Consider the following 25,042-nt stretch of genomic DNA (forward strand, 5'->3'; position numbering starts at 1 on the left):
CGAATACCTTGAAATAAGGCCTGATACTATTACCTTTTTCAGTATTCACCCATCCCTAATATGTATACAGGGTGACTGAAAAGTAACTCCCGATTTTTAAATATTGATCATTTATTCATATGTTGTAGTATTTTTCAAACTTTTAGTTTGCATGTTCCATGATGTATGGATAATAAAGCTATGTTGTTGTTTTCTTTTCTGATGAATTCGTTTGAAATTTGAAAGCTTACATAAGTGGGTTGACCTCTGATCCAACATGCCCTGCTTTTTTGACCATTAGCCACAGGTCCTGTACCGTTTTTTTTTTTTTTTAACGTATTAGCATCATCTTGAGCATGTCTTTCTTTATTGGTCCTCCACCATTTTGCACTCGAATAACGGATCTCCAAACTTTGTAACATGCCACTGGCTGGACATGTGCGTTACTTCATGGAACACACACAAAACACACACAAACTTTGAGAAAATATTACAATATTATGAATAAATGAGTAAAGTAAATTAGTATTTTCAAGCAGGCAGTTACTTTTTACTCAAACGGTAAACACCCACACACAAGATTTTCTGGATTCCGCTTCAATTTTAAATGATTTACATGGCTCATGCATCTTTTAGTATGAGGTGGGGAGTGTGGGATCTTTTCACATTTAGTCTTAACTATGTTTGTGTGATTATTCTCAAAATCATGAGCGAGCGTGTAAGGCTCTTTTACCGAGGTCTGTAAACAGGATTCTGGGCACACAAACATACAGTAGTTGAGATTAAATGTGAAAGATCCTACTCGAGCCACAAAATCAGGAATAATGGTTAAAACTATTTCCCCAAATAATTATTGCCAGGTTTTTAATATTCATGACAACATGGCTTAATTAATGAGAACGACTATCTGCAAATACAGTATGTGAGAAGGAACTATCAAAGGACAATGTGTGAGAAGACATTTTCTAACAGATGACGCACATCGGAAAACCAGACAACGGGGGGAAATAAAAGCGCATAGAGATTGTGGGACGGGGGTCAAAGGGTGCTGGGAAGCGTGGAGCTGGGGGATTTGAACCAAAGCTTTCAGTTACAGTACCTTATCCCCAGTGAACTGTGCGGGGAGCTGCCAGTAGAGCAGATCGTCCTGGTGCAAGCTGAAACCTTTGTAGACCAGAGAGTACTGGGAGGCAAGGGGTGAGGGAAGCAAAGGAAAATGAGCCAGAGAAATGGAGAAAAGCAAGCAAGCATAAAGGAAGCCTGGGAGGACGAATGAAGAGCATACAGTTGAAGTTTTGTTTTTGTTTTTTAAGTACATGCTCCGGGGGGGCTAATACCTCCCCCATTGTGCTACGGTCTTGACTACTTCCTATCACAATTATGTGAAAATGACAAGTTTAAGACACCTGAAGCTGCCTTTAAACAGACAGGACGGATGACAGCGAAAGCAAAACTGTTTCAAGGGGACAGTTACAGTGTGCTTCAGTATACGAGTTCATCTATTCCTCATGCTATTCCTCTGTGAATCATTCAAGGAATTTGGTTCCTGATGTTTTGCTCATAAATCAGTTAAGCTGCTGTCCTATACCTTGCTGCCCACTCCAGAAGCACGAGCAGTCGTCTTGCTCACTGCGTTCTCATTCTGTTGATTGACAGCAAAAGCACAGCCCAAAAGAAAAGAGTAAAGGGGGTGGGAAAGTGGCGGAACCACCAATATCACTCTCACAATTTCTGACTGAGAGTACCTGCGTACGAGGCGCACGGCCTGCAGAGTACGATTGAGGTCTGGCTTGTCTAAGTGGGGATGAGAGGCCGGCCGGACGGAGAGGCGGGTTCACTTTACGTGAAGGCCATTGAGAGGAAGAGGAGAAGGATGAAGAAGAGGAGGATGCCGGAATGCGAATGGACGGAGGAAATTCTTGAAGGGAAAAGTTTGAGAAGAGTGCCCAGACCTCATCATCCAGTTGTTTGATGTTACCCTATGGAGGCATAAAGTGGATGCCAAAGGATCTGTAACATGCTAACGCTAAAGCTAACATGTCAGGGGTTTAGAATTATCAGACAAGAAATGCAACTTGACCAAAAGTGGAAGTCATGCTTAATCATGCGTTTTACACCGTGAGATGCACCGCACACACAAACAAGTCAGGATCACATTGTGATTGCAAATGCAACGCAATTTTTGCAAGGTCTTGAGCATTCTCATTTAACCGCTTTAAACTGTAGTGCCCGTTTCTTTGAAGTGCTCTTTGAAGTCTCGAGGCGTTATTTACCCACATCAAAGCCAGAGCTCACAAAAAGGACTACAGGTAAAAGTTCAAATCAGTGTTTTCATCACCGGTCATTCCAGGGTCAGATTTCAACCAGTGTACCACGTTTAAGGCTGCATTGTTTTATGTGATTATGAAAGGGTTAGAACAGGGATGTCCAAACTAATCTTCAACTGTTTGCCTAAGAGAAAGTTGTTCAGCTTTAAAATCATTGGATTAAATAAACAATATGCAATTGTTTATTTGACTGATGTTACTGTGCTTGATAAATTAAGTACAAAAAAAAGGTTTGGACACCCCTGGCTCAGGACCTGAGCTGATTATATTGTCTGAGTGCAATTTTTTCTCAATTGTCACCGTTCTATCAAGCAACATTTAATGGCTTGATATAACTCCTATTCTGTTTATGATTTAAATTCATGCAGATCCACACACTGATTGTCAACTTACTGCATGTCAAGTTACTTGTTAATCTAATTTGTATAATGGTGTGAAGGGACTTGATAAAGGTGAGAGCCACTGGATAGCACTTTCATACCTGCTCTGCTCGTTTCATACGAGTAAAAGGTGAATCTTTCTATAAGTGGTAAAGGCAAAAAAAAAAAATCAGAACAGAATTCAAATGAATATAGTGAAATGAAGAAATTTGATAAGTGCCAAATGCAAAAAAAAATATAGATGACAGAAGAAACGCTAGACAAGAAGTTTACCAATTCCAGACGAACCACCAGGTTCATTGCCCACAAGCTCTTTGGGTACTGACCTTATCTCCCTGAAAGACCCCAGGAAGCTGCCAGTAGTGGGGCTCCTGTCCAAGGTAGTCAAAGTTGCTGTAAGACAGTTGAGTCCCTTCAGTGGAAACCTCAACTGTGAAACCCGTGGAGATGCGGTTTGTGCGTTGACGGTTCACCAGCGTGAATCCCTGGAAGTTCCCTGGAGAAAATGTTGAGGATACCTGCAGGGAGACATTTCGAAACACGATGAGGAATACAAATTTTGGACAAGGGAAAAAAATGGACACAGTAATCAGAAGTCCACTGCTGAGCTAGGCTCTAATTTTGGTTTCCAAACCGCTTTATTCTTCTGAAACCACAGGGTCTTAGAAAAATATTTAGAAAATTGCTGCTGCGTGGTCACAGAGAACCAAAACACGCTGCCGGTCTCAAGGTAGAAACCGACAAAACCAGTTTATTGCCTTGCTATTCCTCTCCCGTGAGCCACAGTGCTCATTCCGCAGACATACTCTACTTTGTGCCCAGGATCTTTCCCTAAAAAAGGTTAAACAGGTTATTTTGACTCTGCTTCTGATCAGGCGGCCTCATAGGCCGTGGCTCAAGTTAAGTGCAGCAATCTCAGACCTTCTCAAGATTGCATTCCTTACCAAGTCTCGGTAGTAGTTGGAGCTGGAGCACTGCTGAGTGACACCCATACAGAAACACGACAGGCAGCCGTCTTTGTTTTGCTGGCTAAGATGGAAGGTTCCGGGCTTGCACCTGGAGCAGGACGGGTCTTCAACATTCATCTAAAAAAATTGTGAGGAGCAATGTGATGCAAATGAAAGTTATGCCCATGTAAGAAGAAGATATGACACCACAAAATTACCAAAAGAAATACTTGTAATTACTTTGCAGCGACAATAGCCATCACTGCAGCCTTCACTTCCTCTTGTGTCACAGTTGTAGCAGTTACCTAATAGCACACATCAAAGCAGATCATTGTAGAGAGCATTTTCTTAACTAGTCAAGACTATATTTGTACAGGATAATGAATGTGTGTCAATGTGTAGCACGTACCATTGACTTCGTTGTTGCCAAAAACACATTTCTGTCCAAGCAACGGGTTGCCTGTGTATCCTTGTGCGCATCTGGGTTGGATTAAAAAAAAAAAAAGTGAGTTAACATAGTGGGGACCGCACAACCTGCGACATTCAATTTGTGTCTTTTTGTAAACATAAAATCCCTACATGATGATGCGCCCAAATGTATTGCAGTGAGCATGGATCTTATTTCTAAAACAAAACCAACCGGCTGTATTTGGCACAAAAAAGCTGGGCAGAAAAGCTTTTTTGGTCGTTTGCCTCAGAAATGCACAAAGCACAGCCCGAGACACAATTTTCAATGACAGTTCCCAAAAGGTGATTCTCTGATATACAGTTTGACGTGCGCTGAACTCACAGAGGAAAAGTAATGACCAGAAATGTTGGGAAGGAAATATATTCAGCTGCATAACAAGATGCTAAGTATGAAGAAGAGACTTTGCTATAAGTTTGACAGTAGGACAATGTGCCATTGACCCCAGCCAGTTGCAAAGCACTACCACCAGAGGAGAAGCTGAATTGTGTACAGACTGTGCAGGATATTATCAAGGCTTACCTCACCTGTCCTATGGCAGCTTCGATGGTCAACTGTCAACAAACTGCTTCCATGCTAGTAAACTAGTCTAACATCTGAGACGTGCCGCAGATTCCCAATGTCCGCCATAGTTGATCCAAACGTTGGCCGTTTACTTGCGCATACACTTTTTGTGCATTTCAACAGCCAGATTATTGAATTGAACAACAACCAAAAAATGTGAATATTGATGAACATGAATGTAAATAGTGTTCACAGTGGTGTCCTTTTGAGTGAGTCAAATATCTGTTGTTTTATCAAGCAATCCAACAGTCCACCGGAAAACACAAAATCGTGCCAAGCAAATTGAGATTTTCATGGAGGGAAATTGTTTCTAAGTCAAAATCCACACCGCCGCTTCACTTTAGGAAGATTCTACATCAAATCCATTTTCAATACAACGGCTATTACCTGTCAATAACCAAACAAATGAGCTAGGCTTAAATCATTCAAAACATGTCAGAGTATATCAGGACCAAAGTAATTCACCTCTATGGTCACTAAACATATTTTATTGCATCTTCAAATAACACAATTTGGGCTAAGTTTAAAAAAAAAAAAAAAAAGATGTATCATGACGAAAAATGTATTTCTCCATTTTTTTTATTCCGATTTTCAAATTCACCCTCATTAAGAAAAGGCTACGTTCACACAGAACCCGCCCCCAAGATGCTCTCTCCGGTCACTATAAGTAACACTCAGAAGATGTAAACTTAAAAAATATATATAATTAACACAGAGACAGGTGCAATGTATGAGGTAGTCCAGTCATCAGAAACCTGAAATAACAATTTCTAATGCTAAGCTAACATATCACTTCATAGCAGACAACCACCTTAAAAAGAGACAAAATAAATCTAACGGTGTCATACAATAAAGCCCTTCATCAGGTTCCATACATATTTAGTATAAATAATGAAGAAGAAAAAAAAAATCAGTCATGGCACAATAGCCTACTCATCAGGGATAATTCTTATAGGGATGGCCAGCCTTCCCAGGACCACATGAAGGGATCCATCTTGATGGTTTTCATGTCCTTTCAAAAGCTTCAGTAGGTCCAAAATCCCAGATCTTGGATTTTTCGTGCCTTTTTGCTCTTTTTTCTTCCCTACTTTAGTCTTGCTTTTTGCTTTCGAGGATGGCTTTTCCTCTGACTTCACGGCAGTGTTTGCTTTTCTTCGAGGATGATTCAATCTGGATTTGGCCGGCGTCCTTGACTTCTTTGAGGTTCCTGACGTTGTTATACGGTGGGCGAGTGCGCCTTTAGTCATTGTGTTTAAATTCTTCATCGCAGAACTAACGGTAGTCTGCGCTGATGTTGCTGCCGTGTTTAGATTCTTTTGTCTGGGCCGAAGAGAAGGTAATGTTGCTTTTATTGTGTTGCGCTTGACAGTGGTTGTCACAACCTTGACTGACTTTGTGGTTTTACCAGTGTTGTTTCTTCCCTTTTGGATATTCTTGTCAAGTGGTTGATCGGATCGAAATGCTTTATCCTGTCCCCTGATTGTAGGGGTTCTTCGGGGGATTTCCCTGTGAGACGGTGGCTCCAATTGGAATTTTGTGACTGCTACCTCATCTGCAACTTGCTTCAGTCGGGTTTGGTTTGGTTGTGAAACACGTTTAGTTATCCCCATTGGCATCTTGCTCCCTCGTCTCTTTGCCTCTGGCTTTGCTGTCGCAACAGCTTTCGTTGGAGATTGAGGTTGAGTGGCACTCTTGACAGTTCCCTTCAGCTTTGGTTTAGAAACTTTATGCTCGAATGGTGAAATGACATGTTTTGTGGTGTTCAGCCATTTTGTAGAGACTGCCATATTTTTTCTCTCTTTCCTAGGTGCGGTGGTGAGTTTACGATCAAGCAGTCTTGGGGGAGGTATGCTTTGAAGGACTGTAGCTTGGTGGGTGAGCGGTCTCTTTGTGGGGATTCTTTTGCGCACAGGCTGTGCTGTTGAGTACCTTGGGGGTGCAAGTACTGTGCTAAGTGAAGGCAGGGGCATCCTCTCCTGAAGCGAACGAGAAGTGTGCCGCGCACGTTTCATCTTGTTCATTTCCTGCGCCAGAGCTGTGAAGCCATCAATCAGGATCTCCAGCCTCCCTTCGAGTCTGCTCAAGCGGGCTTCCATGTCAGTGTAGCTCTTCTCGAGGTCAGTGACCCTCTTGTTCTTTTCTGCAGCTGACTCAACAGCGATAAGCTCCTTCAGCTGGGAGCTGAGGTTACTCTGTTGATCCTCCATTCTATGAATGCTCTCCCTCATATCAAGGGTGTTGCTCTCAAGCATGCTGAGACGCTGATTGAACGTGTTCAGATGAATGCGGAGCAGGTGCTGAAAGCTGGAGCGTCTGCTGTCTGCATCTGGTGTGAAGCGTGGTGGGAGTCTGCTTGCTGACTTATTGGGAGCTATTGAAAAAACGCTTATGCCAATTTTTGATCCGGAAAGTGTCGTGTGGCGGCGAGGGGGAGTAGATAGTATTTTTCTGGTCGAGAGGACACTTTGCGTAGTGGTCTCAGGCCACTCGTAGTCAACGTCATCACTATCTCCGCTGCCGAGAGGTGTTATTACTTTATCCACGCTGAAATTTAATACTGCGTCAGCGCCACACCCCAAAGGTAGGTAGCCATCTAGCAGCTTCTCTTGGAAAGGGTCCCCACAACTGTCTGCGGATGGCATCTCTTCTCTTGATGTCAAAAGAGCACAATCAGAATTGTTGCTTGTAAAGAAGGTTCAAGTAATCAATGATGTGCATTATCCAAATAGCCACCCAAGTCACCTTGTCATCTTTGCCATGAGGCCAGCAAAGATTTATCTCAGCTAGACAGCTCTCCTCATAAATGCCTCATCTACATTTATGCGATAGAGACCCAGAAAATTTATGTCCCGTGTGCATGAATGGAAAGAAACAAGAGCCAACAAAACCTTTGAACATATGCAACCAACAAAGCACAAAAGCTGAAGCTGAGACAAAAAAAAAAAAAAAACAGAAGGGTTTCCTCAAGACATACAACACAATAGTTTGTACTTGTTTTTCAAAGCATTGACAACTGAAGAGCACCAGAAAACCTATGATTACATTCTTTCACAGAGGAAAACTACATACAGTAAAGTTACTCTCCAGACATCCAGCAGCCCAATATTAGAGCAGTGTTTCCCAACCTTTACAGTCAGGGCACCCATTTTATATGAGGAAAAGTGCACCAAACAAAAATGTCACAAAATAATGCAAAACGTAATACTGATGATCTTAGCTCAATTCACTCACATAAAGATTTACTTAAAGTCATGACTTTATTTGTTGATTGAATGGCTTAAAATAACAGGCTTAAAATCACTTAAAATCTTTCAATTTTATTGATAAATCAACAGTGCACCTTATAATTCGGTGCGTCTAATGTATTGATGCCGAATAGAAGTTGAATAAAGTTACAAAGTGATTGTGTGTGTGTGTATATCTATATATATATATATATCTATATTTCACCGGATTATAAGGCGCACCATCAATGAACGGCCGAGTTTCTATATAAGGCGCACCGGATTATAAGGCACACATAGAGTTGTGAGAGAGTAGATAGTACTGGCTGGGGTTGCATTATGCATCCACTCGATAGAGTTGCGTTATGGAGCCACTAGATGGTGCTTTACTAAAGGGAAAGTATTAAAAACGATCAGCAAAGTCATCAAGCTTTGTTAATAGAATAGAAACTTTATTCATACAATATAAGCATTGGATGGATATTATACTAAGAAATATTTGTTATAAAAAAATAATCAGATAAAACAGAGAAAGCGTTATTGGGTATTGCTATTTAACCTCTAAACAGGAGGCGCAGAGCACAGAATAGATCCAGATCAAGCCATGCACTTGTGAACGCTGCGCCGCAATTCTTTATATATAATTACACACAGTCGGCCCCCGGTTTACGAACACCCTCTTTTACGAGCATGGTCCGCGGGGTTTTTTGTCCCCCACTTACGCACAGACCGTTCGCCTTACAAGCAATCTGACATGCCGGCCATTGTATTCGTTCATATATTTTCGCCTTGCCACGTCATCAAAATCAGTAGTTAAAGCTTGTCACGGCAACGTAAAACGATATTGCTCTTACAATGTCACAGTCACTGTCTCAGTCACGGTGTCAGTCACGGTCTCACTCACGGAGATGCTATTGGCCGGCGTCACGTCAATCACAGAAATGCCGATATGCTATTGGCCGAACGCCTTTACCTAGCTTGATGGCACAGCTGGTCGGGACGGAAGGAAGGAGAGAAAATCAGTCAAAAACGGAAGGAAGGAATGTTGTGAAGACTTTGCAAACTTTATCTGTTAGACACGGCTTCTAAAATTGTAAGTGGCGGTAAAGGAAGAAGTAAGAGGATGATGACAATAGAAACCAAGCAGGAGATAATAAAAAAATACAAAGGAGGCGCGTGCATAATTAACCTTGCTCGTGAGTATGGCCGTAACCGCTCGGCAATCTTCTAAGGGCAAGACTTTCCTTGCCGGGGGACGGACCTCGATCGACAACAAAATTGAGAGGCTTCTTCTATTATGGATTAAAGAGAAGGAAATCGCCAGTGATATGTTCTAGTTTTGAGAAAAGTTCCCGTTTAAGAAAATAAATCAATAAATTCTGCGGGTTGGTCTCTGCTCCCCTCCGCCTCCACCCAGCTCAAGTCACGGCGCCCCAAAGGTAAATGTCATTTTTCCTTTGTGTATTTATGTTATTTAATTTAACTGTACAGTAGGTTATGTTACTCATTTTTAATATGTGTATAAAGTCATGATGTTTTTACCTAAGGTTTTTGCACGCGTTGCACGCATTCATGAATTAACATAGGTTTGGATTGCCCGTCATACGAGCAGTTCGAGTTACGAGCGTAGCCCAATAAACGGAATTCAGGGAAATGCAACGGTAGGAGTTTGGAGCCAAGCGCGGGTGAAGGCTGGCACTGCTGTCTTTTTAATTTTTTGCTCTGCGTGCATTATATATTTTTGACCTGCTGTCACGACATGGAGCACAAAGAAGTTAGGAATGAATGAAAGTCAGGGAAATTTAAACGCCAAACATGCAACGATAGGAGTTTGGAGCCAAGCGCGGGTGAAGGCTGGCGCCGCTGTCTTTTTATTTTTTTGCTCTGCGTGCATTACAGTATATATTTTTGACCCGCTGTTAGATATGGAGCACAAAGAAGTAAAGTTTATGCAGTCAGCACATGATTCGATAAGGCGCACTGTCAACTTTAAAAAAAAAAAAAAAAAAAAATCATGCTTTTGGGTGAGCCTTATATAAAAATGTATGTATGTATGTATGTATGTATGTATGTATGTATGTATGTATGTATATATATATATATATATATATATATATATATATATATATATATATATATATATATATATATACATATATATATATATATATATATATAAAAGAATCACATGAAGATGCATTACTTGCTTACCCATTAGCACGTGCACACACACATAGGCACACAAACCCTTCCTTTTATGATATTACTGAGAAACTTGAAATGGCCTTCTTTGTAATAAAAAGAACAGTGGGGAGTAAAAAACCTGAAGAGTCTGACGTACCGACGGTGATTGCTTCCCACTTTTGGAAAAGATACATTTTGATTCTGATTGTGTACGTTGTCTCCAGTCTCTTTTATTGATAACGCTAACATAAAATATGATTCATTTACTGTACTAGTTTGTTTCCTTTAAGGTGCGCCTTATATTGCAGAGCATCATATAAATAGATATTTTCAAACAATCATTGAAACTGCAATCCATTGCTCATTATAGTATGGACAAAAAAACAAACTTCACATTTACCAGTAATTGCTGTACCTGTTACTGGCATAGACAGGTGAACAAAGATATTTATAATTAACAGTATTAAATCAAAATTCGCAGCACCACAATCTTTTAAATCACACAGTGCCACAGAACCCTGGTTGGGAATCACTGGTATTGAGAATGTCTATTCAAATGTAATTGATCTTGTACCAAAAAAAATTCCAACAACTATTGTAGAAAACAGGCATGACTTAAGTAAAGCACCAACATGCGCACATCCATAGCCTACTACTACAGCTGATGAACGCTAGTGCCAGCCCTGGTTAAATTTGCTGCTAGCCCACACAGAAACCCTCAAGCCAGAGCGATGTCAAAATGATCCCTAGAAGAGCTGGAGAGAAAATACAAGAGACTGAGGCAGGGCAGGGCGTACCTCTCACAGCGTCGGCCAGTGTATCCAGGGGGGCAACCACACGTTGGCTGACCATCAGAGTCCAAATAACAGGTTGAGGCAAATCTGTTCCAGTAGTATTTGACGTCAGCATTGTCATTATACATCATTAAAAAAATGTACTAGAAATAAACTCACTGGTTGTTTGATGCTGTTCCCGGACATGGGCAAGGCTGGCAGGCCTGGGCAGCTCCAGCTGCTGGGTTTCCATAGTAACCAGTCTGACACCGTTCACACCTTGGGCCATCAGTGTTGTGTTGACATTGCTAGCAGACAGACAGACACATAAAAAAAAAAAAAAAAAAAAGATTCACTAAAAGCTTGACACAGTGGCACAGAGCTTGTTTTGGCATGTTAGAATCTGCCAGGAAACCCTTATTGCATTCCAGTGCAGAAATGAAAGCAAAGTGGACACAGAAAAATAATTAGAAGAAGGAAAAGTAACATAAAACCTACAAGACACCTGCCGGTCTCTGAGTCACAGCCGCTGGCATAACCATTGCAGTCACATCTCTCACATGTGCCCAAGTAAAGACCAGAGCTGGTCCGCGTGTAACCTTCTTCACACTCCTGCAATAAAAAAACAAAACAAAAAACAAACAAACAAAAAAGACAAAACACTTAAGGTAAGAAAAAGAAAACACAACAAAGGGGACTCTATGTTTTCCTGAAATTCCTTCGTCGTAACTCAACAAATGCGATGAGGAATCACAGCGATTAATTCAGCAATCAGTTGTGATTGTTTGAAACGAATCGTATGCACCTGGCAAGAGGACCCTCTGTATCCTTGAGGGCACGCACATTCTTCCACCTCAAGGGCACGTTCATTGCCAGTTGAGCGCGGAACAGCAATATCCATTTTGATGTTTGATATCCTGCGAGAGGAAACTCGTCATTAGGTGTGACTATCTTTGAATTTATCCGATATGAAATGTACCTGCTTTCTGCCATACTGTCCGTATAGGTGGCCCTAATGATCAAAGCGCTAACATCGGCCAGAGCCATAAGGAGGTGCTCTCGTGTGCACGGTTGCCCATCGGCGCGACGCCATGCTGACTGCCAGGACAGAAATGGTCGTTTAACTTTTTGTGGGAGCAGATTTACCAATACGCTTCCCCCAAATCATACAAACCTCTCGGAATGTCACAGTGACTGTTTGTGAAACACGTGGGAGGGGCTTGGTCTGGGAGTAATGTTCCAGGGAAATACCATTGCCCTGGAGGACCACATCTGGCTGACCATCAATCACCAGGGAACGCTGAGATGGCTCAAAATGCACTGTGTAGCGCAGCTCCCCACCATATGCCGTCACCTGGTAGCGGCATAGTGAAAACCAAAGACTCGTGTTACGATAGGATTTATTCTCTGACAGTGTTGCGAACAAGGCGGAATCAAGTTTAGCCCTCATTTCTGGGGGGTAAAGTCCATGAAAATGGGAACTGGAAATGGTGAATTTAAGGTTCAAAGGATCTTTCCTGTGCAGGCGGGTTCAGTCATTTTCACTGAACATGTTTCCACATGACTGAGTGTGAGAGAAGGCTGAGAGCTAGATGAAACACCTGATTGATCTTTGCCCTCCCCTTGCATGCTTTCTCATGCGCTGTGTTGATTTATCTCACCTTATCTCCTCTGAAACTCCCAGGCAGGACCCAGAAATAAATGTCGTTGGGGATGCTGGCAAAGGAGCGGTAGAAAACTTCTGTGGGGCCCCTCTGAGAGATACCCTCGGTGATAGTTCGAGTGTTGCCGCTGTTGGTGAGTGTAAAAAGCTGCCCGTTGACTCCTCCTTGTATCTACGAGCACACGTTGACTAAGATAGTAACTTTGAATGCTCGCGGGTCACCACAACTACCATATTCACGCCTCTCCATTTAGCACCTGCAAGATTAGCTGATACAGCAGCGCATCAGTGTAAAAATATGTACCCTTCCCTTTACTATTCAAATCTACTGTACCTGATCTCGAGTCCAAGTAGAGCTGGCACACTCTTTGGTGACGCCCATGCAGAAACAACGCAGACAACCCTCAGGGTTGTTTTCTGATAAGTGGAAGAAGCCCGGCTTGCACTCATCACATTGAGCTCCTGCCACGTAGTTCTGCAATAAAAATAAAAACAGACGCGCAGCGCCAGGCTCATTTCTTTCATAAACTCGGATACAACAAGGGAAATTAAGTTCGGAAACAAAAAGAAATAAAAATGCCCGGAGCTTCCAATGTGGAGTTAACGTTGATGATTGGCAAACGTGCTTGAATGTACTCGCAAACATGTTGAACACGAATACATTGAGACCTATTTGCAAATATGTTGTCGCATGAATACATTGAGACCTATTTGCAAATATGTTTTCGCATATACTTGCCATATATATATATATATATATATATATATATATATATATATATATATATATATATATATATATATATATGTTTGAACAGCAGCTGCCCTGAGCCTGAACGTAATCACCACCGGGTTTGCTTATAATTACGTTCAAACTTATGTTAAAATTCAAATGTATTTCCAACCTATATTCACAAGTGCATTTGAACATACCTATGCATACACATACTGTGTGTGTGTGTGCGTGTGCGCGCGTGTGTGTGCACTTCAAGATCTCGTGGCTTTATGGGGAAAAAAGAGCTATGCTTTTTGCATTTAGCCTACAAGTATTTTCAAACATTATCGCAAGTATGTGCAAACATTTGCAAGTACGTTAGAACAAGTTTGCCCGTCAAAATGTTAACTCCATATTTGCAGCCCCACGCTTCCATCCAAAAAGGATGACATAGCTAAGAATAAATGGTTCTCATCTTGAATGTTTTACTCTGCACTTCGCTAACATGCGACGTGTACCTTGCAGCTGCACGGCCTGCTGCTAGAGCTGATGCTTCCTCTGTTATCACACTTGGTTTCTGCAGGGGGGAGCAGTGGAAAGATGAAGACATATGGCATGGAAAGTTCACCTGGCAGCGTTCCAAGAGCACTGCATACCAGTGCCGTGAGCATATTCTACTGCCAAGTCCACTACAAGGGCAAATACAACTCTAGAAACTTTACTAAAATGCACTCACGGTGAGGAACACATTTTCCATTTGGTAGAAGGGGATTACCCTGGTAACCAGTAGCACATCTGAAAAAAAATGCAGATAGGAATGACTGCTTTGCCACATGCAAAATTCTAACTTAGCTACCGTGCAGTAATTCAACAATAACATATTTGAATCTCTTACTTTTCACAGCGTCTTCCTGTGTAGCCTGGCTTGCAGGCATCACATGTTGGCTGCTGGTCAGAGTCAAGGAAGCAGGTGTCAGAAAACCTGCAGTGAAAAACAAAGAGTCAGAGCTAACCATTTACAGCGGCAGGTTAATAAATGGCAAGTGGAATGAATGAACCATTGTTCAAATATCGGAATCAGCAGCAAAATGTAAATCCACACAAGACTCTACCGGCGAGAGGTTTCATAATATGGACAAGGGCAAGGCTTGCAGTCATCGGATCGGCCTCGTCTTGGGTCACCAAAGTAACCGAGGCGACACTTGTCACACTGTGGACCTTCTGTGTTGTGCTGGCAGCTCTGAAGTAAGAAAACATAGTGAAAAAAACTAAGCAGCAAGAAGGAAGGGTAAAGAGTTTGGGGTTTGATCTTTTTTCATCTTAAAATCTTCAATCTAAAATCTTTATCGGTAGGCTTATGGGTATTCGTATTTACCAGACAGTGTCCACTGATTGGGTCGCAAGCACTGGCATGTCCATTACAGTTACAACCCGCACAGGTGCCCAAATATAAGCCACCGGGGACGCGCTCAAAACCTGCGGAGCACATTTCGCAGGACAGGCCCGCATATCCAGGAGGACATCTGGGAACCATAAATGGGATCATCATCAAGGCTTTAACACCAGCTGTCTCAACACAATATGACATGTCAATGGACATCGTAAACTTTGATGTTAATAATAGAAACAGCTGAAATAACAGCAAAGAAAAGTCCAAAATTGTCTCATTTAATGTTTCATATGGCAACCATCATGTTATCGCATCAAGAAGAAGACGCTCACAAATTATTTTGTTGTGTCTGGCAGATGATGTGGTGATATTATCCAGAAAGCCCCCCCCCACCCCAAAAAATGCAGAGCAGTTTGTTTCCCTTACCTGCACTCTTCAACATCCTTAGCGTGACCCCTAGTACTAAACTCCACAGTGGTGGTATCCATAACAATATCACTGAGTGCCACGCTGACCATGTGGTTGTCATAGATTGTGCGGATGCTGATGCTGTCCAAATTAGCCAGTGTCATCATTAGTTCCTCGCGGCTGACTTGCCGTCCGCTGGAGTGTTGCCAGTTATCCTTTACGATCACATTGAATCATGAAACCTTATATTCACATACAAGCGATTCATTGGCGTGCAACGCATTGTACTTACTTCAGTGAATTTGATTTCTCGCTGGTTGACCGCACCAGGAATACTGGAGCCCCCTCTGCGGTAGATAAGCCTGCGCCCATTTCCAACGAGTATGACATCCGGCTTCTCCACAGGCTCAGACAAACCACGGGCCAATATGAAGCGGACTTTATACGTCAGGGATCCTCCATAGGAATCAATCTAAAATGCATGGATGATTATCATACACATACAGTAAATACTCCTCTCAAAGCTTACGGGAACGGTCCTTTTCCTATTGTAGTGGAATTGAATGACTAAGATCATTTTAGGGGAGTGTACGTTTTGGAGCGTGCGCTTTTGGAGAAGAGATACCTTGTTGCCAAGAAACTGGCGGGGCAAGGTCCAGAAAGAGTCCAGGTTGAGAAAGCGACGCGACAAATCGACGAGCTGGAACTCTTCCATCTCAGGGTTGATGAGGAGTTGAGTGGAAGAAAGAGGGGGAGTGCCTGGCCTGGATGGGTAGCTTACATTTACCCCTGAGTGTCAAAATAGACAGCAATTCTCACAGCATTACGTCACATGATGAGGTGAACACATCTGTGTTTAAGTTTGATGTGAGCATTCTTTGAACGTATTTGATGAGTACCTTTAAAATCTTCCTCCTCAGTGAAACGCAGGCTAATCTGATTGCGATAGCGTCCAGTGCCCTTGCAATTCTTGGTCATTCCGGCACAGAAACAAGAAACACAACGGCCCTCCACACTAAATTGATGGTCTAGGCAGTTTCCTGGCAAGGTCAGGACAATTTATTTCCTCAGTTGAATTCAATTTCATCAGTGGCTTCGAATGAAAAGCGTCATGCCTCTGCTTGAATGTACCTGGTTTGGGATTGGATGTAAGAGTTAGCACTCCATCTGGAATCCCAAACACGAGACCTTTGGCGTTGATGGCCTCGCAGGTGTAGGCCCCTTGATCGGCCTCCTTCACGTCGCGGATGGTAAGCGTGCCGCGACCATTCTCACTGATCATGGAGATTCTGGGATTACATAGAGAAAACATTATAGAATCAATCCAAATTGAACAAAATCCCTCACGTGCAAACACAGATCACAGCTACAAAAGCTAAACAATGTGATTAAGAGAGAGTTGTGAAAGAGTGATGGCTAACTAAAACAGGGGGAAGTTATTGCTTGCATGAAAAAAATTCTTCAGGCCATAAAGTGAAGCTGATTGTGAAGAGTGGTCTCAATGAACAGGTCTGTATGGAAAAGTCCATATATTGGGCGCATTGGGCAGAGTACTGCATTACAAGTGAAACAAACCGAAAATGGTAACTTACTTTTTCAATTCGACATTCATACAAAACACACACCCGGTTGTAAGGTGATTTTTTTTTTTTTTTTTTTTTAGAAATTTAGGCGTGTCTTATAGTAAAAAAAAATTACAGTACTGTATTATCGGGATGATAAAATGGTCTTTTTCACACACTTTAAACCCTGCATCTTAAACAATGAAGTAGCTATTTTAAGGCTTTGTACACACTAACAAGCTTGCGCCTTCATGAGCATTAGGTAGGATGGGTGATGTGCCATTTCTCAGAAAAGGTGGGAGCATGTCAGGGAGCAGTGACAGCTCTGTGATATACTGTGGTTTAAGGACTAGTTCTCGCTAATTAATACAAATTGACATTAAAAATGCATTGTAAAAATCATACTTAAGTCGCACCTTTACTTTGCAGTACCAGACAAACTACGAAAAAACTGCGGCTTAAATTTTGCAAAATACGATCGCAAATATAGCGTGCACAATAAATTGATATGATTCAAGTGTGGCCTAAATGTGTACAAACATGTTTTTTTTTTCTTTACATTTAGTGTGCATGTCACATTTAGGTGCATTCAATAGTTTTGAAATTTTGGTTTTCCTAGTAAGATTTGTTGATGACTAAATGAATGAGGTCTACTAGAAAAAAAAAATATTTTCAATGTTCCCTACCAGTTAAAAAGCATATTAGATAGCTACACTTTAACAATAACACTGATTGACTTCCCTAAACCAAATAAAAATTTAGTCTAAATCTAATCGAAAATGTGATGGTTTTCAAGAAACTCACCTGCCGCTGGTTGGAATATGTCCCCAGTTCAGCCTCCAGGTGATGATGGGTGTTGGCACCCCGACAGCCTGACAGGTAAATGTCACAGTAGCTCCTCTGGCAGCTTGAATGGATTCCTCTGGAGGGCTTGTCACAGACGGAGGAGCTGTTTGTGGAGAAAAATAAAAAAGGAAGGACTACTTAAACTCCATGGTTAATTTACCCCCTAAGGCGGCTTGGAATTTGGGGATGTAGTGAGGTTAATATTCGTAAAACAATTCACTTTTCGTTCGGAGTAGATGATGTTTCACAAAAAGCTCTGTGTCTGAGCTGACCCAAGTGAGAAGCGCATGTGGATTCACACAGAATTAGTCATACTGTACAAAGGAGCTCAGAGCCGGACTATACAGGGAAATGAAGCAAAGCAGGAGTGAAGAATGTAGAGTACTACAGAGAAATACACTAGGGGCGTGAAGTGTGGTTAGGACTTACTGCAGCCGTATTCATCGGAGCGGTCGGGACAGTCTGGCTCTTCGTCACACTGGTAACTCGCAGGGATGCAAGTGCGGTCGCTTAAGCATTCAAACTGCTCAGGCGCACACCTGTCATCTGGACCCTTGGTGGCTATGTGATATCAAGTTGTCATTATTAATTACAGACCTTGCTTATCACAAAAGTCGCATCGGTTGAGCAATCACAAGCAGATGGGTTGAAATCGCAAAAGCTACACCAACGCAGATATACTTCAGACTACATGTGGCAAACTTCTTGAGTTTTGAGTCCTTCGCTCACTGCAAGTACAGCGTGTAAACATTATTTATTACATCTTTTCATTTATTTAATAATTAAATCAGACATTTCTGACACAACAATCTAAAGTGAACTTTTTTTGCAGTTTGAGGGAACTGCATCAATATTTTAGCCAATTTTGTGAAAACGAAATCATAAAAGGAAAAAAACCTATACCAAAATTTTGCTTTATCTGCACCGCTAGTTTGAAACAAATGTCCTGTTTCGAATGAAGGGATGGAAATGAAAAAAAAATAAAAATAAAAATGTGCTTCTTCAATTGACCATCAAAATATAAACAAAAAATAACCATAAGTAGCAGCCGTAATGCATAGGAGTAAGTTTTCCACCCATAATGACATCATCCTGGACACGTCTGAACAGAGTCATAGATGGAGACTCACGGCAGTCGAGCTCATCTGAGTTGTCCTCACAGTCGTTGTCTCCATCACAACGCCAGAGCTTAAGGGCACAACGACCGTTCCTACACTTAAACTCATTGGGTTCGCACGGCGACGGAGTTCCTGTAAAGACATGCGGACACGTGCCAACACCGCTGTTCCGCGCGCATGTACGTACCAGTCCGAACGACTTACCGCATCGGAATTCGTCACTTCCGTCCAAGCAGTCTCTCTCCCCGTCACAGATGTAGTCTCGAGGGATACACTCTCCACTCTGGCATTTTGCTTGATCCGCTCGACAGAATCCTGGAATGACGGGTGGCTGTGGGGGTTTAACGGCGCCGGGTGTGGTGGCGGGGGCCTTGGTGGTTGCAACGGGCCTTATATCTGCGACGGATACCCGTGTTAAACTCAGCAAATGTGGCGGTTTCACAGTGCATCGCGCATACCGTATGCACGTGCCGAGGCTGACCACGTTACAACCCACCAGCAGGTCAGGTTGAAGCAACTCACCGCAATTGTTCTCATCACTCATGTCACGGCAATCTGGCCGATTGTCACACAGGTATTCCAACAGGATACATGTGCCGTCACCACACCTGTGCTCATCCGGCATGCACGGTCGGATGCCAGGGATTACTATGAAAAGATGCAGATAGGGGGGAGGAGGGATGTGGTGAAGGACCAGCATGCTGGCTAACACTATCAGGAAAACTAATGCACGACACGCCACAATACAAACAAAGCAACTAACAGCATTCGGTTTATGGATAAACAATTCATTGACATTTTTGGGGAGTATATTTCTTCTGGATAACACCTATTTATACATTATATATACAGTCAGCCCCCGGCTTACGAGCATCCTGATTAGCGAACAATTCGCCTTACGAGCGTGGATCAGGGAGATTTTTGTCCTCCGCTTACGAGCAAACCTCTCGCCTTACGAGCATTCCGACAAACCAGCCATTGAGTATGAAGAAATGTTCTCGCCTAACTGCGTCAACATATTCAGCAGTTGCGTTATCTACAATCCATTAACGGATACTTGTGGCGGTAACGTGAACGCTATTGGTCTTACAACCTCACACTGACTCACGGTGTCTAAATATATTACCATTTAAGTATAGTGTTTGTACAGCTAGAGGGAAAAACAGCTGACATGAAATTAAATGTGCCGATTGCAGGACAAAGAATTGTCATTGGTTTAAATGTGTGTTTTTTTTTAATTAATTGTCAATACATTCCAACCGTTTAAAAAAAAGTGCGAATAATTATCAGTCAGTCAAGGAGACGCCAATATGCTATTGGTCGATTAAGGTCACCCGGTCTCACTCACGGAGATGCTATTGGCCGGCGTCACACGTCAATCACAGAAATGCCGATATGCTATTGGCCGAACGCCTTTATCTAGCTTGACGGGACAGGATGGAAGGAAGTAGAGAAAAACGGAATGTTTTGAAGACTTTGCAAACTTTATCTGTTAGACATAGCTTCTAAAATTACTAGCAGCGGTAAAGGAAGAAATAAGAGGATGATGTTTTAGTATCTCCGTGATTTGCACCATGACTGAAAAAGTTACGGTAACACTGTAAGACCAATAGCCTATCTGCGTTGCCGTATCAACTCAATACGTTAATCTCTGCACCCTGTTACGGGTAGTATCACAGTGCCAATTAATGATTGTAAAACCAAATTGCATGTCATGTTAGACGGCGACCTTCCTACATGCTTTGGGACAGCGCCATTGTTGTAATTCTGTGAGTAAAAACCAATAGTGAACCGACGATCGCACAAGCTATAAGTGTGGTGCCTAGTTAATACAACACACACAACCTCCCCTCCGCCTCCACCCAGCTCAATTCACGTCGGGAAAAACAGCTGACATGAAATTAAGTGTGCCGATTGCTGGACAAAAAATCGTCACAGGTTTAAATGTGTTTTAATCAATAAAATGTCAATACATTCCAACCGTTTAAAAAAAAGTGCGAATAATTATCAGTCAGTCAAGGAGACGCCAATATGCTATTGGTCGATTAAGGTCACCCGGTCTCACTCACGGAGATGCTATTGGCCGGCGTCACACGTCAATCACAGAAATGCCGATATGCTATTGGCCGAACGCCTTTATCTAGCTTGATGGGACAGGATGGAAGGAAGTAGAGAAAATGTGTGAAAAACGGAATGTTTTGAAGACTTTGCAAACTTTATCTGTTAGACATAGCTTCTAAAATTACTAGCAGCGGTAAAGGAAGAAATAAGAGGATGATGTTTTAGTATCTCCGTGATTTGCACCCTGACTGAAAGAGTTACTGTAACACTGTAAGACCAATAGCCTATTTACGTTGCAGTGTTGGCATTGAGCGTTAATCTCTGCATCCTGTTACGGGTGGAATTTCAGTGCTGTTTAATGGTCGTTCTACATAACTGCATGTCATGTTAGACGGTAACCTCCCGACATGCTTTGGGACAGCGCCCTTGTTGCAATACTTTGAGTTGAAACCAAGAGTGACCTAATGTTCGAATAAGCTTTAAGAATGATGCCTAATTAATACAACACACACACCCTCCCCTCCGCCTCCACTCAGCTCACTCAGCTCAATTCACGTCGGGAAAAACAGCTGACATGAAATTAAGTGTGCCGATTGCAGGACAAAGAATCGTCACAGGTTTAAATGTGTTTTAATCAATTAGATGTCAATACATTCCAACCGTTTAAAAAAACGTGCCAATAAGTATCAGTCAGTATCAGTCAGACGCCAATATGCTATTGGTCGATTAAGGTCACCTGGTCTCACTCACGGAGATGCTATTGGCCGGCATCACACGTCAATCACAGAAGTGCCAATATGCTATTGGCCGAACGCCTTTATCTAGCTTGATGGCACAGCTGGTTGGGATGGAAGGAAGTAGAGAAAACCCTGACTGAAAAAGTTACTGTGACACTGTAAGACCAATAGCATGTCTGGTATATAGTGTTGACTTCTGCTTACCTCAGCTCAAGTCACAGCTTACCAATGATAAAAGTCGTTATTCCTTGGTGTTTGTTATTTAATGAAACTGTACAGTAGATTATGTGACTCAATATTAATATATGTATACAGCGTGATGTTCTCACCTAAGGCTTCTGCGCGCGTTGCACGCATTCACGAATTAACATGGGTTTGGATTGCCCCCTATACGAGCAATCCGAGATACGAGCGTAGCCGCTGTATGAACGGAATAAGTTCGTAACCCGGGGGCCCACTGTACTAGGTATTATTGGCTGTAAGCCCCCATACATGAACAAAATGTACTGAAGTCTGCTGGGGAGGTAGTGGTTTTTTTTCTACCCGTTGGGGTAATTTTAGCCACAGTTTTAGTGAGGTCACCTTGCCAATAGATACTAATCTACTGCCCCTGGGGGCACGTGAAGTCCCTTCAGAGGGTACCTAAGTTTTTAACAGGGTATCTATCAGCAAATCAAACTTAATGTTTTTTAATGCGGTGAAAGGAAAAAGACATATTTCTTTTCAACTATATGTTAGATACCTCAATACACAAAATTCACAAAAAATGGATTTGGGGGGAAATTTCAGGATTACAATGAAAATGCGCTTTACAGTAACATCTGCGGGTGAACTTAATTTGCCCTTCTCTTTCCCTTTCAAGGTTGCTCTATAATCAGGAGGTCACCCGCAAAATTTACGAGAGGTGTTTGATCCTGACAAATGCTTTTCCAATGACACTCGTGTGGCAAAGAGAGGAAGGAGTACTGGGCTCCATTGAACCTGGGAGATTATCATTGGATTTGGGGGATTTTATGGCTCTTAACAACTGGCATTTTAAGTATTGTATTGTCTGATGTACTATTTGTTTGTTGCTTGTGTGTTTTTATCCCGACTGCCGAGTTTCTGCTAGCAAAGAAAATTTACCGTGAGGTATAAATAACGAAACCTTTGACCTTTGATTCGCTCTCTCAACTTTTTTGTTGCAAAAAGATGATGCCTCTTTGTGCAATCTGAGATTAGTGGCCAATCCTACCTTAAAAACATCCCATTTGAAGCCTTGCAGTAACAAAGTATTGTTGATCAGTTTCAGTCTTCTTTCGGCCTCATGATGTCAAAATTCAAATCGCATGATGAAGAGGAATCTTTAAATCGCGATTATTGCATCGCAACAGGAAATGCATCATGGATCAAACACTTGCTGATTTTGCCATTTCAATTGTTTTTGTTGAACTAGTGCAGTCAAGAGATTTGAAAACATTTGAATAATTAATAAAGCTCTGCAATTAATTGTTCTATTTGATTTAGTTTGTTGCTTGAACAGAGGCAGTTGTAACCATTTATTTTATGCTGAATTTAAAACTACATGGTCCAAAGTGCTGACTACAACCTTAAGGTTTTAACCACCAGGAGGACAGATTCTGTTTTCTTTTGCCAATCTCCAAATAATTAGACATTGATATTAAAATGAAACATCGTCTATCTATAAGGTTTGGCAAAAAGCATTGCTATGGCTCGCAACATGAGTGTCTTTGTTGCTATCGTTAGCTGTGGCTGCAGTCGCAGCTGGGTGCTTCGCATTTATGTGGTGAGATAAACTTGAGCTACTTTTGTGGTAAGCAGGCTACTTCTTACAAAGCGTCAATATCATTCTACCGTCATCAAAGTTGCCGTCGGCGTGTTTTGTTTTTCTTTTTTTTTTAAGTCGACTCGATCATTTATCGAACTGACAACTCTCACATGCGCTTTCATTTTCACGTCTTCATTCTGCGGCTGAACTTGCCCCCACACCCACAACAGGAGCTGATCATCTTATGTCAAGCATAATGACAGCCAATCAGCGTCCACTCGAGGGTGTGATTGATCTTAGTTTTTTCACCCTCAACCAAGTACAAGAATCCTGATGCATAAAAATTGATCTCATCAGCATACAGAAATCAAAACATTTAAGATTACAACTACATTTATACAGTTAACAAAAAAATGCGTTGACTATGGCTGTGACTTATTGATCACAATTCATCTGTTAATTTGACGCCCCCCCTATATGAAATTTGGGGGGGAAAAAAACAAATACAGCAACACTGAACAGTTGGAACTGTGCTTTAAAAAGTTATAAAAAGGTTATAGTAGTGCATTTTGAATATCCTTGACTTTTTTTTCAACAGACTTTTCATCAACAGATCAAGAGATAGACTATGCATTCTTAATCAAAGTCATGCCATGCGGGGGTAGCTCTGATTCTTTTTCCCTTTTGTATTTTACATTAATGCTCCATGCAAAACATTCTTGAGACCACGTGATAGACGCACTTGCACGTGTCATGAAAGTTTCTTCCTGAAGCCACTACACATAGCCATTCTACTGCTTCTACAGCGCAGTCGGCTCATTCTCCATGCAGCGTTACTGAGCACAGTACAAACCTGGCGCCGCTATAGGTTCCACTGAGGGTCGAGGTCGAACTAGAAACCAAATGGAAACATTAGCAGCCCTGCCTTAGCGTTGTGGGGGACCTTATAACAGAGTACAACCCTTGTCGTAAAAAACTCTGCATCTAGCAGCTCCAGCACAATGTCCTCACCTTTCCCAAGTTCTTTGAATTGAAAGCCCTCCACTGATGTGACATAGGAGGCAATTGCTCCATTCTGCACCACGCTGTATAACACGCTTCGGATCTGTTCTCTGTTGCTGTTGTAGTCCGAGCCCACGTCCAGTTCCACAAATACATCAACGCCGTCCTCTCTAACCAGCTTTCTGTAAAAGCAAGACAGGCCTGGTGGAACAGCATAATAGAGGAGGACTATGGATGCTGACACTAAAGAATTGCCCTTTACAGTAGCGAGGATTTATGAATTACAGGCCTACACCTTGTGTGATGTGAAAAAAGAAAAAAAAAATCAACTGCCTTACTACTTAAGGTGTCACGAGACTTTATTAAAGCATTGGACTGCGTACTTAATGAGGACCACGCTGACTGTCTGGACACCTGGAATCCTGTTGTACTCAGACTCCAACTGGGGAGAGAAAAAATATCAACAAAGTTATACATAAACCACACATGACTTATAAGCATTTGACCGCAATCTAGAAATAACAAAGATACCGTGTCAATCACAGCTTCTGAGATCTCAGCAAAGGCTGATGAGAAGATGTCCTCCAGCGCAGAGGTGTAGACAATGGAGTCGGTGAAGTTGACAAGAGCTCTGTAAAAAACTGGATTCGGAGAGAGAAAACAAGGATCTGTCATTTAAAACATGCTAAACCCAGCCTTTGACAGCTGTCAAATGGCAGCCTTTTGGAAATTATTGCCTCATTCCATGCTACTGTAAGCTCTGAAGTCCACTAAAGTTCATATTATATTGGATTTCCTCTAAGAAAGCTTTTGGTTAAATTTAAGAATACAAACTGACGGGCCTGCCTGAGACTTAAATGAGAACCACATTCCAATTATGGGATCTATTTTCATATCTCAATTGTGCTTGGGTTTTCACTCAAACCAC

General features: G+C 42.0%; 1 protein-coding gene across 1 annotated transcript in view; it reads right to left on the bottom strand.

Moving 5' to 3' along the window:
• hspg2 (heparan sulfate proteoglycan 2) overlaps nt 1-25,042 on the bottom strand; it is a 95,057-nt gene that overhangs the window by 33,338 nt on the left and 36,677 nt on the right. Inside the window, exons 5-39 of the mRNA XM_088442005.1 lie at nt 24,646-24,755; nt 24,498-24,556; nt 24,124-24,296; nt 23,966-24,004; nt 19,069-19,194; nt 18,751-18,942; nt 18,559-18,678; nt 17,858-17,989; nt 17,387-17,531; nt 16,152-16,309; nt 15,920-16,060; nt 15,646-15,809; nt 15,313-15,492; nt 15,039-15,235; nt 14,598-14,745; nt 14,335-14,462; nt 14,118-14,204; nt 13,959-14,017; nt 13,741-13,799; nt 12,842-12,982; nt 12,506-12,679; nt 12,019-12,198; nt 11,824-11,942; nt 11,650-11,761; nt 11,343-11,456; nt 11,025-11,152; nt 10,869-10,952; nt 4,043-4,113; nt 3,874-3,938; nt 3,631-3,771; nt 3,013-3,204; nt 2,788-2,826; nt 1,725-1,958; nt 1,568-1,621; nt 1,079-1,162 (exon numbers count right to left, since the gene is read on the bottom strand). Of these exons, the coding sequence (XP_088298131.1) occupies nt 1,079-1,162; nt 1,568-1,621; nt 1,725-1,958; nt 2,788-2,826; nt 3,013-3,204; nt 3,631-3,771; nt 3,874-3,938; nt 4,043-4,113; nt 10,869-10,952; nt 11,025-11,152; nt 11,343-11,456; nt 11,650-11,761; nt 11,824-11,942; nt 12,019-12,198; nt 12,506-12,679; nt 12,842-12,982; nt 13,741-13,799; nt 13,959-14,017; nt 14,118-14,204; nt 14,335-14,462; nt 14,598-14,745; nt 15,039-15,235; nt 15,313-15,492; nt 15,646-15,809; nt 15,920-16,060; nt 16,152-16,309; nt 17,387-17,531; nt 17,858-17,989; nt 18,559-18,678; nt 18,751-18,942; nt 19,069-19,194; nt 23,966-24,004; nt 24,124-24,296; nt 24,498-24,556; nt 24,646-24,755 (4,349 nt within the window). The remainder of the gene's footprint in view (nt 1-1,078; nt 1,163-1,567; nt 1,622-1,724; nt 1,959-2,787; nt 2,827-3,012; nt 3,205-3,630; nt 3,772-3,873; nt 3,939-4,042; nt 4,114-10,868; nt 10,953-11,024; nt 11,153-11,342; nt 11,457-11,649; nt 11,762-11,823; nt 11,943-12,018; nt 12,199-12,505; nt 12,680-12,841; nt 12,983-13,740; nt 13,800-13,958; nt 14,018-14,117; nt 14,205-14,334; nt 14,463-14,597; nt 14,746-15,038; nt 15,236-15,312; nt 15,493-15,645; nt 15,810-15,919; nt 16,061-16,151; nt 16,310-17,386; nt 17,532-17,857; nt 17,990-18,558; nt 18,679-18,750; nt 18,943-19,068; nt 19,195-23,965; nt 24,005-24,123; nt 24,297-24,497; nt 24,557-24,645; nt 24,756-25,042) is intronic.

Source organism: Hippichthys cyanospilos, chromosome 2 (assembly GCF_059441005.1).
Source record: "Hippichthys cyanospilos isolate Australia breed blue-spotted pipefish chromosome 2, RoL_Hcya_1.0, whole genome shotgun sequence".
NCBI classification, from domain to species: Eukaryota; Metazoa; Chordata; class Actinopteri; order Syngnathiformes; family Syngnathidae; genus Hippichthys; species Hippichthys cyanospilos.